This window comes from Acomys minous (genome assembly GCF_964271855.1).
Source record: "Acomys minous genome assembly, chromosome: 5".
NCBI classification, from domain to species: domain Eukaryota; kingdom Metazoa; phylum Chordata; class Mammalia; order Rodentia; family Muridae; genus Acomys; species Acomys minous.
Window position 1 is genome coordinate 59025087 of NC_140494.1, and position 18854 is coordinate 59043940.

At 42.6% G+C, this 18854-nt stretch overlaps 1 protein-coding gene across 2 annotated transcripts in view; it reads right to left on the reverse strand.

Moving 5' to 3' along the window:
• AGXT2 (alanine--glyoxylate aminotransferase 2) overlaps positions 1-18854 on the reverse strand; it is a 39226-nt gene that overhangs the window by 11208 nt on the left and 9164 nt on the right. For both annotated transcript variants that reach the window (XM_084783765.1, XM_084783764.1), the window contains exons 3-11: positions 18504-18688; positions 15844-15967; positions 14537-14631; positions 13317-13410; positions 12411-12504; positions 9097-9197; positions 8486-8578; positions 5559-5691; positions 3428-3519 (exon numbers count right to left, since the gene is read on the reverse strand). In XM_084783765.1, the coding sequence (XP_084639891.1) occupies positions 3428-3519; positions 5559-5691; positions 8486-8578; positions 9097-9197; positions 12411-12504; positions 13317-13410; positions 14537-14631; positions 15844-15967; positions 18504-18688 (1011 nt within the window). The remainder of the gene's footprint in view (positions 1-3427; positions 3520-5558; positions 5692-8485; positions 8579-9096; positions 9198-12410; positions 12505-13316; positions 13411-14536; positions 14632-15843; positions 15968-18503; positions 18689-18854) is intronic.

Consider the following 18854-nt stretch of genomic DNA (forward strand, 5'->3'; position numbering starts at 1 on the left):
TGCATGTGAACACTTTGATATTCCATTTTACTCCCATCATAATGTCTAAGTGCAAAAACCCAAGTGATAGCTCGTGTTGGCTATGGAGCAAGGGGAATACTCCTCCATTGCTGGTGGAAGTGCAAACGTGTACAGCCACTATAGAAATCAGATGGGAACCAATCTACCCCATGATCTAGCTATATCATTCTTGGACATACACCCAAAGGATGTTCTATTCTTCCACAGAGACACTTGTGCAACCGTGTTCATTGCACTTCTATTCACTATAGCTAAAATTGGAAACAACCTAGATGTTTTTCAGGAGATGAATGGATAAAGAAAACGTGGTACATTTATATAGTGGAGTATTACTCAGTGGTTAAAACAATGACATCATGAAATTTGCAGGCAAATGAATGGAACTAGAAAAATATCCTGAGTGAGGTAACCCAGACCCAGAAAGACATGTGTGGTATGTATTCACCTATATGTGGATAATAGCTGTTAAGCCAATGATAACCCAACTACGTAATACCACAGAGGGTAGGTATATAGTAAGGGATTGGGAAGGGGGAGCAGAAAGATCTCCCTAGGAAAGGGGAATAGAATAGATAGCTCTAGATGGGGGGGTGGACTGGGATGGGAGGATGAAGTAAGAGGAGAATGAAGAAGAGGATGAAAGAGAGAATATGGGAGAGACAGCTAAAATTAAGGGCCATTTGTGGGGCAATATGGAAACCTAATAAGTAAAAGGTTCTTTCTCTCTCTCTCTCTCTCTCTCTCTCTCTCTCTCTCTCTCTCTCTCTCTCTCTGTCTCACACACACACACACACACAATTTGAATCAATCTTAATGAAATTGCCAAAATAATGTGGAGATAGCCCCAACTGGACATCTCTTGTCACCAAATATTGCTTCCAGTACTAGGATTAGCTTCCATCTAATTGCGTTATTGGCCAAAGGGATCACACGGAAGTCCCCCAAACAACCCAGGCTGTTGCTAATACAATAGGCTGCTCTGCATAAACTGACAGAAGGCCCCCATTGCTGAAGATAACACTACACAACTCAACAAACACGGAGAACTTGAGCTGGGGCCTACCTAGAGCTTTCACCCCTAGGTTCTAGAGTCTTCGGTACAGAAAGGTACTCTGTATGCTACCAATGGAATCCGTACTGACACTGCTTTGGTAATCAAGAGCCTGAGACTTGCCCAGGGATCTAGAATAAAACTATAGTGTGTGTGTGTGTGTGTGTGTGTGTGTGTGTGTGTGTGCAGCACGTATGTATGTAAGTAAGTCAGGATGGGTGTATATACACTGTGTAGCTACAAAGTGTCTTCTAATCAGAGAAGCTTCCTCCTACAGCAGATGGGAACAAATACAGAGACCCACAGACAGATAATATGCAGAAAGTAAAAGACCTAAACAGGATGTCTCCATCAAATTCCTCCTCCCAGGGCTCAGGGAACCCTTCGGAAGTGAAGGTGGAAAATACATATTCTCTATAAATGCAAATGAATAGGTCTCTGTGTTTGTACAAGGAATATGTCTATTCCTTGTGCCTTTTCTTGGGCTCTTTCCTTTCTGTTCATTTTTTGCTATCCCCATGTGCAAATTTTTGTTTTAGCTTATTCCATTTTATTTTATTATTATCCCTTATACGCCTTTCTGTTTTCTAATGAGAGACAACAAAAGGGAGGAAGCAGATGGGAAGGAATTGGGAATAAGAAAGGGAAGTGAAACCAGAACCAGGATGCTGTTATGTGAGGGAAAAAAAAACCCTATTTTCAATAAATGGGAAAAATGTTGCCAGTATCAACAAGAACAAAAAATAATTGTCACATTTCTTCTCACTCGTTCATATCTCATGACTTAATCATATATTAAAATAAGTATCCAATCAGAAATAATCACTTTAACTTCTTTATTTCTATCTAAAATACTTTTAAATTTCTTGAGCAGGTGAGTCACATTCCTAGTACAAATTACGAAGCCCAAACGTGTGAACAGTAGAATGATTTGTGCTGACCTCTGACCCTAGCCAAGCTTCTCTTCATATATATACGGAACTTTAAAAAACCCTTTGGATGTTCTTTCAGAAACATGCTGTACTTATCTAAGCAAAAGACATTATACATTTTGGTAAGGACATCTTATGAAAAAATTTTTTAACAGAATAAAAGCCTAACAAAGACAAGGATGTGGGATGCTTTATTACTAAGTCAATTTAGCACAATAATAGTAATTGGTTCTCCCTGAGGGTCTGAGAGGGACATCTCCTAACCCCAATCAAAGAAGCTTCTTTTTTGTTGTAAATGGCAATTAACACCCACAATTGGTCCAGCGCTCAATTCTAAATGGGACATCTGTATCACATCTTTTCCCTGGAAGATTCAGGGATCATTGTGGAACAGGGGGTGAAAAGGCTAGATGAGCCAGGGGGAGCAAATGTCTGCAGTGAAACAGACTTTGCTGGCCTCGACAGTGTCATTGCACTCACTCTGGCTGAGTCTGCATGTGCAAGACCTGCATGTGATGAAGCCAGTAAAAATCCCGAAGTACATGGAGGAGAAGGTCAAGAAGTCTTACTCCTATTTAAGGCACTATTGGCAACTGATGGGTGCTTGGGGGAGAGAGGGAGAGTCAGTTTTCTTCAGAAAAGTGGGCTCTGAGAGGCTACCCATGGACCAGTACCTGGTCCCACAACCATGCGCATACAGGCATCACTCAATAGACTCAGTGTATTAAAAATTTAGCACTAAAGTTGGGAGGAAAAAGCAATGGGAGGTTGTAGGGAGATAATTAAAAGGGAAGAATGAAATCAAACAATAAAATTATTCTAAACTTGGCTAGTATTAATCTAAGTGTGTGTGATAGGGCTGAGTAGTTTTTAAGAGTAGCTGGATTTCCCAGATACAATCAGCTAAAACCCAGCTAATCTATAGTTCTTTCATTTACGACAACAAAAGGAAGAAAAACATCCATATTATGTGGCAGAAATTAAAAGGGCGAATAGCTGTTAAGCCGATACATCAAATACTATCTTGAAAACAAGAGAAATTCAGTGTTCTCACCATGTAACCTCTCATTCAGAGCTTCAAGAACTCAAAGTAGTCTTCAAAAAGTGGGGACAGAGACTATTAACTGGAGACAAAATTTATTATTTTTTTATTTACCCTTTACAATTTTTTATTTTTAACTTTACACATGGATTACAGCCCCCACCCTCGCCTCCAGCCGGTCTCCACCCTCCCTCCCTCATACTCCCTTCCCCCTCCCCTAGTCCTCAGAAAGGGAGAGCCCTCTCCCTCTCCCATCCGACCTGAATTCCTGATTACATTTCTACTTAACCATTGCAATGGGATGGGGTACTGATAAAGGGCGTGGTTTAGAAATAGTTACTTAGCACACTCAGAGAAGTTAGTGTGAAGAGCAGAACAAACCTCAAGCACAGCAGATCCAATGGCGCAGGCCAGGGGGCTTCCTCCAAACGTGCTGAAGTGATGTAAGTGTTTAGCCAAAGATTTGGCAATTTCTAAGGTTGGAAAAGAAAGGTGGTTAAAATGACACGTTCTTACCCATTTCGTCTCATCGTTGCATTCACTTTCATTTTGTAAATGACATTCATTATTTTATTTTATTTTATTTTTCACTCATCTAAAAGGGATGGACTGAATAGAGTACCCTTAAAAAAATCTATGTTTCCTGGTAAGTGAAGGCTTTCGTGGGACATGCCCGTTGGGCTAATATGCAGATATAAGTGAGTATATACCATTTGAGTCTTTCTGCTTCTGGGTTAACTCACTCATTATGATCATTTCTAGCTCAATCCATTTATCCACAAATTTTGGGAATTTCTTGTTTTTAATAGCTGAATAGTATTCCATAGTGTATATGTACCACAGTTTCTTTATCCATTCTTCTAGGAAGGACAGCAGGTTACCAAGAAGAGACTTGATACCCTATGATCATATAGAGGGAGAGGTAATCCCCCTCAGGAACTGTCATAGGGGAGGGGAATAAGGGGAAAATGGGAGGGAGGGAAGAATGGGAGGATACAAGGGATGGGATAACCAATGAGATGTAACAAGAATAAATTAATAAAAAAAAATCTATGTTTAAATGCTAGGACCAAGACCGACTATGTTTGGAGGCTGAGTCTTTAAGCTGGTCACTACAATGAAGTTAATCACAAGCTGGGGCACGAATCCCACAGGACATTGTCACAATGAGAGATTCTAGAGTGCTGTCCATCTCTTTCCTGTGGGCAGACATAAGGAAGGTTCATTTAGGGAAACTGTGAGAAGGTGGCCATCTGCAAGGCCAGAAGGGAATCCTAGGCGGAACTCAGCGCTGCGAGCATGGGGATCTCGACAGCATTCTCATCTGTAGGCTTCTGCCACTTGGTCCACGGCATCTTCCTCTGTCATTCTGAGCTGACTAACACAGTGGAGATAGAAGATGGCTTATTTACTTAATGAAAAAGTGACAACACGGTCTTTAATGTGTCACGTGAATTAGAAAGAATCTTAAAACAAGGACTTGATATAAACTCCTCAATCTTTTATTTCTACTCTTGAGACCAGGAAGGGAGCACTGAGAACACCTCTATGACTGATTCAGCAGTGTAATTCTGGACTCTGCCAAGGATAGTTCTTTACACTTTACTTTCTACAATCACACGGTTTTGGTTTTAAATTAATTTAATGATTATACAAAGTAATGAATTCCATTATTGCATTTCCATGTGTAACTATGTTTCTTGTACATTTGCTTATTGAATGCAAACAGATATCAGAAGGAATTTAATTATTTAATGGCTCAGAAATGTGGCTGATTATTGGGGGGAAATATAAGTAAAATAATTTGCAATAATCAATGGTTTATTAGAAATAATACCTGTCAGAGCCTCATTACAATAGAAAAATTAAATTTTAACCTTTATTTCATAGATAAGTGGTTTTCAATCCTCCTAATATTGTGACCCTTTAATAAAGTTTCTCAATGTGTGGTGACCACCAACCATAAGATTATTTCTTCACTGCTTCATAACTGTAAGTTTGCTACTGTTATAAATTGTAATGTATATATCTGATATGTACCTCCCAAAGGAGTCAAGCCCACAGGTTGAGAATCACTGTCACAGAGTGTTCTGGATACCTGAGATTTTATTTTGGTTAACTGTTTGGCTGATGGGACACTTCCAGAGAAATCTAGACATTGTATGTTCACGTGAAGACCAAGTGACCACGGAAGAGTCTCTTTTAAGAAAAGATTCTTTTGGAAGTCTCAGGGTTTCATTCTCAAACTCATTTTCTTAACCCTCCTCAGTATGGTAGAGCCCTGACTTTAACTACTGTGATAAGAGAGGTGGTCTTCTCTATAGGAAGATAGGAATGCTGCCTCTCTTACATCTGCCCCATAGCCTGGCAGATAAACCTTTTCTTTCATTCTCTTCAACAATATATCATGAGGTTCTTGTCACTGCCTCTTGCCTACACACGTTGAAACCAGTGCCTTATGCCATTGCCCATGCACGAGGCCCAGGAGCATGGGCATGGTAGACATCCCTACCTGAAGTAGTTACAACTGCTGCCATGGGGAAACCGTTCCCAATCCCCTTAGCCATGGTGACAATGTCGGGCAGTACATCGTGCGTTTGGAAGCCCCAGAAGTGAGAGCCCAGCCTTCCAAATCCTGTCTGCACCTGGAAATAAAGTAAACACCATTGGAAGCCTTTCAGTCTCCGTTCTATTCTTTCTTTTGCCTCCCTCTCGCCTCTCCTCACCCCTTCCCTGAGCCAGTGACTTGCACTCTCTCAATCTATGTCTGAGGTTGGAGGTACCAAAAGCTATTTCCTAGCTTTGTGAGACGTTGGAACTGTTCTTTTTTTTTCTTTTGAGTCTCTGTTAATTAACCTGTCAATGAGAAATAATCCTATCAGCGTAGCTCAGCACAAGGCTGCTGGAGAGTTTATAAATAACACATGCACAAGGCATCAGGATGATTAACCCTCCTTATTACGTCTCTCCTGTGCACAAGACAGCCAGAGAGAAAAGTGGAGAAACTAGCTCAGGCCCACCCTGGAGGAAGCAAGAGTAACTGCCTGTCCAATAGGGCTGGATGCTTACCATACAATGGGAGAATGGTGTCATTGAGGAGGGCCTGGCTGAGGCCAGTGACTCCAGAACCAGCCGTACATTGAAAGGTGGCCATAGTTTTTGTTCATGCTGCCCCTACACTCACTGACTTAACTTTCAAATTTACCTTCATCACCCTAAATGCCTGTAGGCTCTATTCAAAGCACTCTTGGCATGTGGCCACCAGAGGGTCTCAATAGATTATTACCAATGTACAAATCTAAAGGCAGGGACCCCCTTTCATCACACCCTTACCTGAGCTAGGTTCTTAGTGTTTGTAGAAGGAAAGAAATCATGCCAGAAAGATGTCAGGAACATCTCCAGACCAGAGCCTTTCTTGATCTCTGTCTCTATATTGTCCTGTCTCTCTCTGCACATACATACTTGGCAAGCTAGGATGGACACCTGAAGACCAGTCTTAGATGCATCAAAGGCCAAGTTTCATTCAAAGACTTCCTTCTTGTTTAGTCTTATTCCATGTTGCTGCAACTGGGTTCCTGGTTGTTCTTAGGTGACAGTGACCAGTGTAGGAGAGAGGATCATTCCGGGAACTATTTTTAGATGACAGAGATCTGAGATGTGGGAGTCTGTCTGACAGGCCTAGCCTAGAACCTCAAGCCTTTACTTCTTAGCCATGGGCCACTGGACAAGCTGATTTAACTGGCCCAAATTAAATAATGCAGAACTTCCGTGTAGCTTTTGTTGTAGCCTGTATTGTTTCTCCTCTCCATCTCTCTAAGTGGCATAAAAAGTGGCACAAATAATGAAACAGAAGGTTTCCCAGACAATACACAAAATTGTGCAGAAAAAAAAGCATAGTCACTTGAGAACTGTGAGTTTCATAAGGTTGGATGCATAGCAGGACAGATGGATCCCTCTGCTGTGTGTAATCCCAGTGTCCCCTACATGGCAGGGGACAGCCGAGGCTGCGGCAGTGAAGGGCTGGGACATTGGAGGCCTGCTCTTTGTCTGTTACGATCTGGCTGCTAGTTATCAGCTTCATCCCTCTTAAATGTGCCTTACGTTATGTTCTTGAAAGCCATACATTGGAGGCGGTGGGAGAAAAACAAGAGAAGGTGGTCATGAAACCACGTCTCTTGGAAAATTCTAAAGTATTGATTTTCTTTGAATTCAGCCTGCCTTCCTTCTAATCAATCTAATTGTGAAAGCTTTGCTGTGTGTGGATTCTAAGGCGAAGGTTCATCCTCTTTCTTAAGGCAGCTAATTTCTAACTGATTGACTGTGCTCTTCTTCTTCTTTTTTCTTTTCTTTTGGTTAATTGCAGGTTACCACCCTTCTTTTGGGACCTTGATGAGTTTGTGAGTGTGAGGAGGAACGGAGCAGAGCAGGAAGAACTCGCTCAAGCTGGAACTACACAGCCCTTGCATCGGTACACTCTGAGCCTGATGGCTCAGCCAGTAGTGCTGGAAATGTGAGACTTCTGCCAACAGGGCAGGCCAGCATGAACTGCGAGGACATTGCCATTGAGGAAAACAGTTAATAAATGCAAGAGAGACTGGAACACATGTGAGACACACAGCTTTCTCATTTGTCCTGAGTGGATTAATCCACCTGTTTGTGTGATGAGGAAGGGCCGAGGTGAGGTGGGAGGATTTCTGTGGCTTGGGTACCACCCTCTGTCCTGGTTAGTTTTTTTTTTTAATCTCTAGTGCTATTCTAATGAGATAAAAATGTCACTTTATCTGATATACTGCAATCCAGGGTATAATTGTAAATATACCATCTGGAGCACACAATGCTGGCGAGTGTTAGTTCCTTCAGAATTGTCCCCTTGCGGCTCCAGTGTGCTTATTTCAGCTGGGCTGCCTCCACTCTGGTACTTTACAAGCTTGTGCTAAGTCTGAGTGTCTGCAGTGATGGCGATCTTCTACCTTAGAGGCCGGATTTTATTTATTCTTTAAAAACAATCTACCTGACATAAGTCTGGCAAAAAAAAAATTAAGATGAACACTAGCCTTTGTGGTTAAATTTCTTCTATGGATTGATGGGGGCCTGGGAACAACTCTGAGAACAAAGAATGATGATGATGATGATGATGACGATGATGATGATGACTATGACAATGACAAGAATAAAAGTATGCTGGGTATGAAGAACATCACCTGCACGTGCTAGCAACTTTTAAAAATGGAAACCAGTTAGGATGCTTAAGTTCTGTTATATTTGTTAATCTAACTAACTTTTGTAACAAACCAGCAGAGGGGTCTTTAGTTTGTGGTCACACTCCAGACTTCATGCACTTGCTGTCTGCCTGAAACACCAACCAGGGCTTGAAGAGGTCTACTTCTGCACCTGGCCTCCTCCCACTGCACTCAGTTACTCACTGGCGTCGCCACTCACTTCGTCTGCAATGCACACACCTCCCCTTTCTCGAACCAACGCAAAGGCTTCCTTCAGAAACCCCTTCGGGTACTGGACAACACCGTTCACACCCTACAAAAGACCAGACCAGGAAGACGTCAGTGCCAGCAAGGGGCCCTGGCTCAGCACTAGCACAAATAGGTCTTTATCTTCATCACCATGACGTCAGTGCTATCAGCCGAATGAAAGACATGTTGAACTGTTCCAACCTGGGCTTTTGTACCACGCCTCCAGAGGGAAGAGATGTGACTCTAGTCTTTCCTGAGGTTAGAAACAAGGAGGCTTGATAGTTAAAGATAGGCTCCCCTAGATGGCGTGTGTTAAACAGTTACAGATTAAAGGCTTTCTTTTCCTGAGGACTTTAGGAATTCAGTGGCTTCATCTACGTATCTGTTCTTCTGTTCAGTGCGGGAATGAAGGCAAAGTAGTTTTGAAGGTCAATGGGTAACCATTTTTGTTTTGTTTTTAAAAGGGGGGACCAAGAGAATGGATTGAATTTGGATAGGAACACAGAAATGGGCACTTAATTAACTTGGAGTAAAAACTGTGATAATGGAACATTCAGAGAGATACTCAGTTTGAATACCCACTTGAATTGGCTCTGCAAAGAATCCAGCAATCGACTTGGCCACAGAAGTGTTCAGTGTGTCTTTGAATTGTTCGATATATTGTTCTTTAGCTTGGCAGCAGTCTGCAGCAAACACATACACACATACACAAGTCATGGGATTTGGTGTGAGAATGGCTTCCAGAAGAAGCAGTGAAAACACAGAGAATGGAGAACAGTCAACTCTCTGAAAGTCCTCAGACTAGGATGAGCTGTGATCCAGAGATAGTTACCTCTAAAAGAGAGGACATTATGCAGGAAGGACTTTATAAGGACAGTCATAAAGGCATAAACAAATCACTTCAATAATTCCATTTGTGGAGGGAACACATCAAAGTGTCATCAAGCCTAGTATAGACAGCCATTTCATCTCAGGGCCATCCTCTTAAATGGGTAGATCTGACTCAGGTGTTATTGGGGTGACTGAAGATATTTAAATATAACTCTACTGTTTATTGCCACTTAGTCCGACACACACTTTCAAATTGCAAAGTGCTTTTGCATTCAGTCAGTAAACATGCTTATGTAACAATCAGAACCCATTCTAAGACAGGATGAGTTAGAGCCAGGTAAGGGCTCTCCACGGTAGCTCTTCACTCTTGCTTCTGTGTCTCTTATTTAGAGGCCTTTCTTCCTTAACTGAGGGCACATTCATTTTTTTTAGAATCTATGACTATGCGACGTGTCTGGTACACTGTAGAGGTTCTCAGCAAGTTCCTAAAGAATTAGAGGGAAATAAATGGTAGAAATTCTGACAGGTCTGTGATATGTTAAGCAATTTTATTTGACATTCTTCTCTGGACAGGGAATCAATTGCTGTTCAGGGAATGACTTTAATATGTTAACTCCCTCTTTGGCTGGGTTGAATTGGTGATAAACTTAGCCTCTGATTTTTAAATGTCAATGACACTTTATTACTAGAAGACATGCTTGTTTTTTTTTTAAAAACCTGCTTTGTTGTTTTGTAGTTTCTTAAGTACTGCATTTGTATTTGCTATTTAAATTTATATTTACTATTTCTTTAAGTTAATGAACATAGAAATTCCATTGTCTGACAATCTATTACACGAACTTTTCATGGCCCTTTTCTAGAATGTAGGGTTTGTTTCCTCGTATATTAGTTTTGACTATCGATGGCGTATTTACTTGGTATTTGTGAGTATTCTTTGAAGCCTAGAATGAGGTAGGTTCATCAGAGCACATCTCTGTTTGCAACTCCCAGGAGTACAGGGCATCCTGGCCTTTAAATCAGACTGTGGTAGTAGAGTTCAGAACGCAGCGCCACATGATGGGCAGCCTGCAGTCTAGGTTTTCAGCTGTGTTTCCTTCCTAGTCTCCTCTGCGTCCCTTCAGTGGGAGAACCCTCGCGCTGCTTCTCCTTTATTTCTAGCGGAGCCATGGAGGGGAGTGTGGCCTCTCGGGACATCAGGGGAGGTTTTCATGTCATATCCTATTTTGTGGACGAGCCCCAGAACTTGTTATTTCTCCCCTGCCCTCTGTGGAACCTTAAAACTAAAGCTCGGGGTCCCCTATTTGCCAGGTACCCTCAGGGCAAATCTGACTACAGTGCTGTCTATGTGTTCTGGGCTTCTTTTGTTGCCAGGCTGCATAGCATCTCTAAATCTATGCCCACAGAAGGGATGGGGAGGAAGCTGTGGATGGGCTGTGATGTGAAAGTATATCAGGTGTCTGCATATGGAGACAGCAACTACCATACCATCATTTGCTGGAGGCATGCATGCAGCCTGTGTACTGGAGATTAGAGACGGCAAATCCTCAGCAACTATAAAAGAAAACTATGCACAAGTATATTTATATTCCAGCTCTACTAAAGAGTAAGGAGAACGTCATGTTCTGCAGGTGCATGAGACAATTAGGAAAGCTTTATTGACATAGATACCTGATATCTTTGCAGCCAAATTCTCTATTTTTGTTAGGAAAGGATGAGACAGAGCCTTGGATAAACTCTAAAAGAGATATAAACCACGAATAAAAGCCTGATTTATAGGTTCAACAAGCTCTTTTGTAAATGTCTCTCTGTGTAGCCTTGGCTGTCCTAGACTCAATTTGTAGACCAGGCTGGCCTCGAACTCAAAGAGATGCACCTGCCTCTGCCTCCCGAGTGCTGGGACTAAAAGTGTGCGCCACAATGCCCGGCCCTGTTGTTAGTTTTACAAATGAGAAAGCCACTGAAGGCCAAGATGGAGTGGAGTCTAGATCTCTCGATTCTACTCATGTCCTCAAACATGGAAAAGAAGAAGGAAATACATTATTTTCTGCTTGGATTCACCTTTCTGGCACACTAGTGTGAATGAGGGTGGGCACAGAGCTTGAAAGCACTGGATTTGGGGTCTGAAGACTTGAGGACAAATGCTAGTTTTGTTGCTTCCTGAATGTGGACCTTGGCTTGTCTTTTTTCAAAACAGAAAGTTTGGCTTGCAGCTAAAATCTTCAGTGCGTTTTTAAGTTTTGTGACCGTGACATTTTGTCCCGTTCCAATGCTCAGTCTTTCATTCTGTGTTTCGTTATTATCCAGCATGCATTTTAAGGTGGTTGGGGATTTTTTTTTAGGCTATCCAAAGCTGAGTTTTTCAGGCTCCCATCTTTCATTCTTCCTCTCAACCTAGTGACTCACCCTGGTCTATTAGCTATCTTTCGGCTGGAGTGCTTGTTCTTTCCGCTAGAACTGCCGAGGAGCAGCTGTTCAAAAGGTTCTGTACCCTGATGACAAATCGGACTAGAAAAGAGCCGACGGCGTTTCCATTGCCCTTCTCTTTCATGTTACGAGTTCAAATAAAAATCTGACTGATAAATACAACTTCCCCTGGCGAGACCGTCTAAAACTTGCGCAACAGACAGCAGCAGCGGTGGCATTCACAAACAGCACCATGTCGGACCGATGCTGTACGGCCGGCGTTTGGGGTCCCTGGAGAATTTCTTGACTGGCGTTTTGAGATTTTCAGATATGTCCTTTTCCTTCTTCCCCTATCCTATTGGGAATGGGTGAATTATAGCACCCATTTCATAGACCTACTTACTTATCAGGTGATGTGCTGCTTATAGGCGTACATCAGAGAGTGAGAAGCTTTTTCCCACTTTGCCAGATGTCATCTGGCACGGTTCATCAGGAGTGGGTATGACAAATGCTGAGTCAATAAGGGGCCACTTAACATTTTCTAGCTTGTTTCTTTTGGCCTTTCCCTTTCCCAGTCTCCCAAATGGGATTGTTTTACCCTCCTCCAAATCCCTCACCCCACCCAACCTTCAACCCTACCCTCCCTCCGTGCCCATTTGGACCTGGAGCACAGCTGCATTTCCTAACTGTTTGCACTGGAGAATCTCGACAGTAGCTTCCTCCCCAAGGGCCACGGAAAACATCTGGGCATATCGTCTGCAAAGAACACAAAGAAGGATTTTTGGCAAAACACTAATATAAGATAGCCAATATGGGGACACATGTGTTTGCAATTAAGGCAAGTGAGCTTCTTAATTTGATATTGAGGCTCCTTCTTCATTCCTTTCTCCTTAACAATAAAACTGTAATCTTCTTTAAAGAGGTATTTTTTTTTCTTAGAAATTACTTATATGGCCACTCTTCAGAGAAAACTAATTTTGGTGCTGCCCAGAAGCAAGTTTCTCAAGTGTTTAGTGGATAAGAACATCATAAAGAATAGACTTAATTAGGTATCTGGTTCTGGTGCTGAAGAAGGTGGGATGGCATGTGAGAACACAAAGCGATGGCAGACATTACTTGATAGAAACTTTGTTTATTCAAGCTCCTAAGAGCCTTGGGTCTTCTAGATTGTACTTATGAACAAAATAAAATTTAACACGCTGTTACTAACTGTAACTCAGACTCTAAGGGTGTTTCTCCCCATCCTCTCCAGGTTTTTCGAGACAGAGTTTCTTTGTGTAGCTTTGGTTGTCCTAGACTTACTTTGTAGACCAGGCTGGCCTCGAACTCACAAAGATCTACCTGCCTCTGCTGGGATCACAGGAGTGCACCGCCATGCCTGGCTGACTCTAAGGGCATTTCTAAGAAACATTTTCTTCAACTGGACTTTGGTTTTCTAAGTCCAATTGAGGTGCTGGTTAATGGCAGGCTTTATATTAGTTTCTTATGCTAGTATCAGAAAAATCCAATCAATCATTCTATAATTCAAGCAGTCCTCAGCGAAACAAGATGAAAGCCTCAGGACTTACTGGCTGACAGCCTATCCCACCGGGGAGTCCCGTCTTGTAGATCCCTACATTTGTCAGGCCAAGTGTATAGGGACTGCATCCATGATAGGCTCCCCTGAAGAGAAAAACAAAACAAGGCAAAAGATGAGAGGATTAGGGTGCATTTATTTCTGTTTGGTAGTTCACTTGTTTCAAAAGAAAAAAAAAGTATGAAAGGCATAGGATGGACCAAAACAACACAAACATTTAAATCTGCCACATTTTTAAGAATTCATCTAAATCTACGGCATACAAATGTATTCATCGATATTTTCCACTGGTCTCATAATTGTGAAAAATAACTTTGAAGATCAGTTTGCCAAGGACTCCTAAGTTTGACCCTTAATTTTGCTACTCTAAAATAATAAGACTGATTTTTTTTTAAAGTGGCACTGCAGTGACCACATGGTCAACAAGTGCTATTCTTCAAAGTGGTTACCGTAGGAAGACAAATATTTGTTCCTGTGATGAAACTGTGGCTCAGACTCACTGGGGAGTGCTGTCCTCTTCTTGGTACTCACGTGACCTTATTTAGTGTATGAGAAACAGTTTTGATTTCCTTTGAACCTTGGACAGTCATTCTTACTATATATCATCATAATCGATTCAGAAAATCAAAATCATCCTTTAGTGGGTCCCCAATTTTACTTGTAAGATGTGAAAAACACATCAAGTTCTGGTCAACAGTAAGCGACTGCCTCAGATAGACCAATACTTATCTGGAGGTCTGTGTTCAGGAAGGCTATTTTGATAAGATAAAATCACAATGTGTTAGTTTCATATTTATTTGACAGCAAATGTTTCTTTAGGCTTATGAAAAAAATAAATGCATGCTTTATATGTAGTCTGTAGTGTTGGGTCTTTGAATTTAGACAGAAATCATCCTGAGATGGGTTTCACACAGGGCTAATGTCTTTGTTCCATCATTATTTTGGTTTACTGTGTTACTCGTGTCTTTTATATATAAATCTTGTATAAGACTCTGCAAATGTGCTAAGGCTACAAACTAGGAACACACTTTTCTGTTATTTTAAATGCTAATATATTCATCAAGAGTTTTAAAGGCCAATTGGGAAGGAATTATCTAGTCATCAAGTTAACTGGGTTGGACATGCTCCTTTTCTGTTCTACAATTTAAAGGTGCACATTTCGTGTTGGGATAAGTCAGTGCTGCTAAGCTGAATGTTATAAAGCACGGTTACCTGAAAGAAATGATGTCTGTGTGAGTCGAGTGTGCTCTGGCCATCAGCATGGCCAGGTCATTGGCTTCTGATCCACTGTTCACCAAGAAAATCACCTCACGGGGAAAGGAAGACACAGGACATGGTAATTTTAGTTCCCTGTTGCTCATTTCAGGTGACATTGCTTTTGCTAGCTTCTGCTAAAGTGGGTTCCCTTCAGGTCACCTCCTGTTTCCGGTCACTCCCCCCTTTAACTACTGCGTAAATGCTACAGCCCTTTCTTGAACAACTGTTAAGTGCTAAAAAAAAAAAGTGGCTAAGAGGTTGATCATTTGTGAAAATGGGAGCTTTCGTTAGTTTAAATGATGAGCTGCCAAGTGGGAAGATGGGAAGACTTCCTGCGAGGCTCATGGTGGTTGGCAGCAGAGAACAGCCTCTGGCTCCTGAACCTAACCCATCCTACTTACAGAGGCGGGCATGGACTGAGGCAGCCCCCCAACTGGAAGCCTCGAGGTGTTATGCTAGTTTGATGTTGCTGTGTGACTATAGAAGCAAAATGCAGCTCAGTCTGAACAAAACAGTGGGGAGAACCGAAGAGGTCCAGCTCCTCCAGACAGGCACAAGGAGGCAAGCCCTTGCGGCTCTTCTGCTAGCCTGACTACTCTGCCATGAAACCTGGATCTGAACACACGTGATGGCCATAACAAATTTCTTTTTTCTATTCTGGATAACATAGTAAATGAAGTATTGAGATGATAGAGTAAAGTAATTAAAACCATGTGATGAGCACTAATTTAGGTCTTCTACACACACACACACACACGCACGCACGCACGCACGCACGCAGGCACACATTTAATGCCTGCATTTAAATCTTGGCAAACATCTTTACATGTCAGTTCAGTGTCGACTTATTTATTTCAGATGCAGAAAATATCTCATTCAGTTAAAAGGCCTAGGTGCATTTTAGGCTAATGATCTTTATAAGGGATGGTCTCAGTTTTTAATAAAAGAAGAAATGAAGATAAACTTGCAGAAATAATGTGGAGTAGGAAAAAGGAGATGTCTTGACAACACTGAGGAGCCTCTGGAGGACTGAAATTCCCAAGAAGAGATTTCTGGAAAGATGTAAGGAGGTGACTAAGGAGAGGGGGTGGGGGCTCAGAGGGGACAGGAGTAAATGCTGGCTCGTTTGAACAGTAGCTCATAGAGCCCTTTCTTCAGCTTGAGTGCTTTTAGGTAGGGCTATCTCCTTACCATGGCAGACTTTTACCAAATCCCATGGGCTCACAGGAAACCACTCTTGTGAGCTGGGAGCACCGTCATACCTTAAGAGGCTCAGGGAGAAGTGCCGAAAGCTTCTCTGCATACTCATGCATTTGAGGGTGGAAGAAGACGGAACTGGTGTGCCACAGGCGGTCCAACTGCTTTTGTGCCACTGCAGTTACCTTCCTGGAGAAGCATAGAACCAGTCAAGCACTCAACACCAGCAGGCATGTCCTCTCCCCTGGGCCATTGAGCCAAGACCCTTGGCTACTTTGTCAAGAGTGTCAGGAGGCAGATTTCACACGTGGACTCCACTACTCTTGTTGAATCTGTGATGGGTGGCAACAACTATTTTATAATGCCGAACTCTTGTTCTTTAACCATACAGATCAGAAAGCTCAGAATGAGGGCAAATAGCAACTAAAGGCAGAGAAGGGTGCAGAGCCCAATCAGGAAGGCCTTGGGAAGGCGGCAAAAGGTGTTTGAAGTTGACCTAAAGGGTGGCTGTGCCTAGTGTTTGACTCACACTGATTCTCTGCTATTAACATCTGACACACCTAAAAATTAACTCAGTGACTGAAGAGTCTTGGGGCATACCAGGCTAAACAAATTCCTCTGCTGTGGCTTGCTAGTGCCTTTGCTTGGTATAGTGCTACTCCTAAGAAGGAGGGAGCGGAAGTTCTTAGTGTGTCCTATGCTTATCTGTCCCTGGAACAACTGATCTTTTCCAAGGGTCAATTCCTGTGATTGATAGTCTACAAACCACATTTAAGAAAATCATAAAGTGTTAGTAAATTTTTGAAAGAGATGAGACCCTTGGCAACAGCATTGCTAATGGAAATAAATCTAAGAGCCACGTGACATATAGAATGGATGGGCATGGATTACTGGTAATAAGGTGGCCAGCTACATGGGCAAGGTGGCCTCCCACTGGAGAGCAGAAGGGCTCTGAAAACCCTTGTATTAATGAGAATTGTGGGAAGAGGAAGCCTGTGGATGAGGGAGTGCCCAGCAGAGGCCTCAGGTCTGTGGCATCAGCTTGGCTGTAGGAAGTGAAAAGGAGGAAAACGCAAAGACAACTCTGACTTTCTTGCCTACAACACTGGGCAAGTTCCAGGGATGGCTGAGGGATACAGATGCCTCTCTAGCAGATGTTTCACATGTGTTTCTTGAATAAGTGGCCCTGTGAATAAAATCAGTTTTGTAGAGGATGGATTTAGTCTTAGAATATATCGGGTGGGAGATGCAGTATTGAGGAACGCAGGCATCCTGATGCCCTCTCTGAGTGTGTTCAACATATTATTTTCTTCTGGTAGGGGCCCAAGTCTGAAGGTATCATGTTGGATAGAGCAGTTAAAAATGTAGCTAACTAAACAGGGCAGGAGGGTGGCAGTGACGGGGATGGGGTACAATGGTGTGGTAAAAGGAGTAAAGAGAGAAGGAGAGACACAAAGATAAAGACAGAACCAGGATGGCCAGAGTCAGGGTCAGGTAGAGGTTAGAAGCAGTTCAAAGCCATGAGAGTGAGTGAGAACTGTCCACTGCCGGGGACACTGTCAGCATTCAGAGGACCTGGCTTACGCTGTTCTTTGCCCTCTGAAATTCAGCCTGTATGCTCATTGGCACTTGCACCTTCTGAAAACAGAACGAGGGAAGAGTAGGAAGCAAAGGAGGAGAAGGCTGAGTGTGGAGGTCTAATGACTGTGTTAACATGGACGGGGGACAAGTTCACTGGGTCCCTTCCCTAGAAGAAGAGCTATAGGTGGCCATTGACTCCTGGGAGAAGGAGAACTATCCCCTCCCAGGGATGAGGCCCCTTACTCGTTGTCCAGTGCAGAGTGGTCGGCTCTGAACTTGGAAACATATGAACAACAAAACCAAACTCAGCCGGTTGTATTCATATAGATTTGTACATGTACAAATCTACGTTACAAATATAGTAAAAAGAGGCTATTAACTTGAGAGTGGGTAGAGTGTAAGAAGGGTTTGAGGAAAGGTTGGTGGGAGAAGCTGGGGTGGAAAGGGAGAGGGAAAGTTATGAGGTTCTCTTGCAGTTAAAAATACTTTAAAAAGCATCATCATAACTGTAATACAATAGCATATTATATAAAATTATAAAAGAATGGAATGGCCACATAGAAACCCAGGTGATCAGGGAGGAGTGTGCCAAAAGTGTGGTGTGTGTGTGTGTGTGTGTGTGTGTGTGTGTGTGTGTGTGTGTGTGTGTGGTGTGTAGAGTTGGCTATGGCTTCAGACCATCTCAACTTCATTTCACACATTTCTAAGTACATTTCCATCTAGGTTGAATCTCTGGTATAATTTCCTTCCTCACCGGTCTCTCCGAGTTCACAGAGATGATCCACTGTGGACCTAGCAGATAATTCTCATGGTTATTACTTCATGCCAGTCACCTGTCTCTGTGTTTACCTGCCAGCCACCTGCCATGTGTCCTTTCCCTCAGTGTGTCCCTGCCTTTGGAAACCTTTCCCCATCACGAAACACACAGAGACAGTGACTCTCATGCTGTATGTGCCATAGGAATGACCACAGCATCCCTTAGCAAGAGAAAGAGTACAGAATCAAGTGTGTTTGTTTCCTTACACAGGAGAGCACGTCAGTACAGATTGTAACATATAACTTAAAGCCGGGTTATACAAATCAAGGGTTCAGAGTTAAATGAATGACTGTTTTCTGGGTTTTTCTGGGTTTTAAGGATACTCACGGGTGGCAGTGACCAACACTAACGGTTACGATCCCAGAGAAGAAGTCCAGGTATCTGTTTCCCTCAGAATCAAACAGCCACTCCATGTGGCCTTGGTGCAGCAGCAAAGGCTTCTGGAAATATGCTGTTTCCACAGGAGAGAGGTGCTGCTTATGAATCTCCAGGACACGGCTGTGGGCAAGGGACTGTGGGTAGACAAATTAGGATTTGTTTTTTTTTCATCTTGGGTCCTACAAGATCAAAAGCAGGTCAGTTCCAGGGCCTCGTCCTCTTTGAGACCTGAGGCCATGACTGATTCCTAGATGGGCTCACTAATGGGCACATTACCCAACATGTTCTGAGAAAACTAAA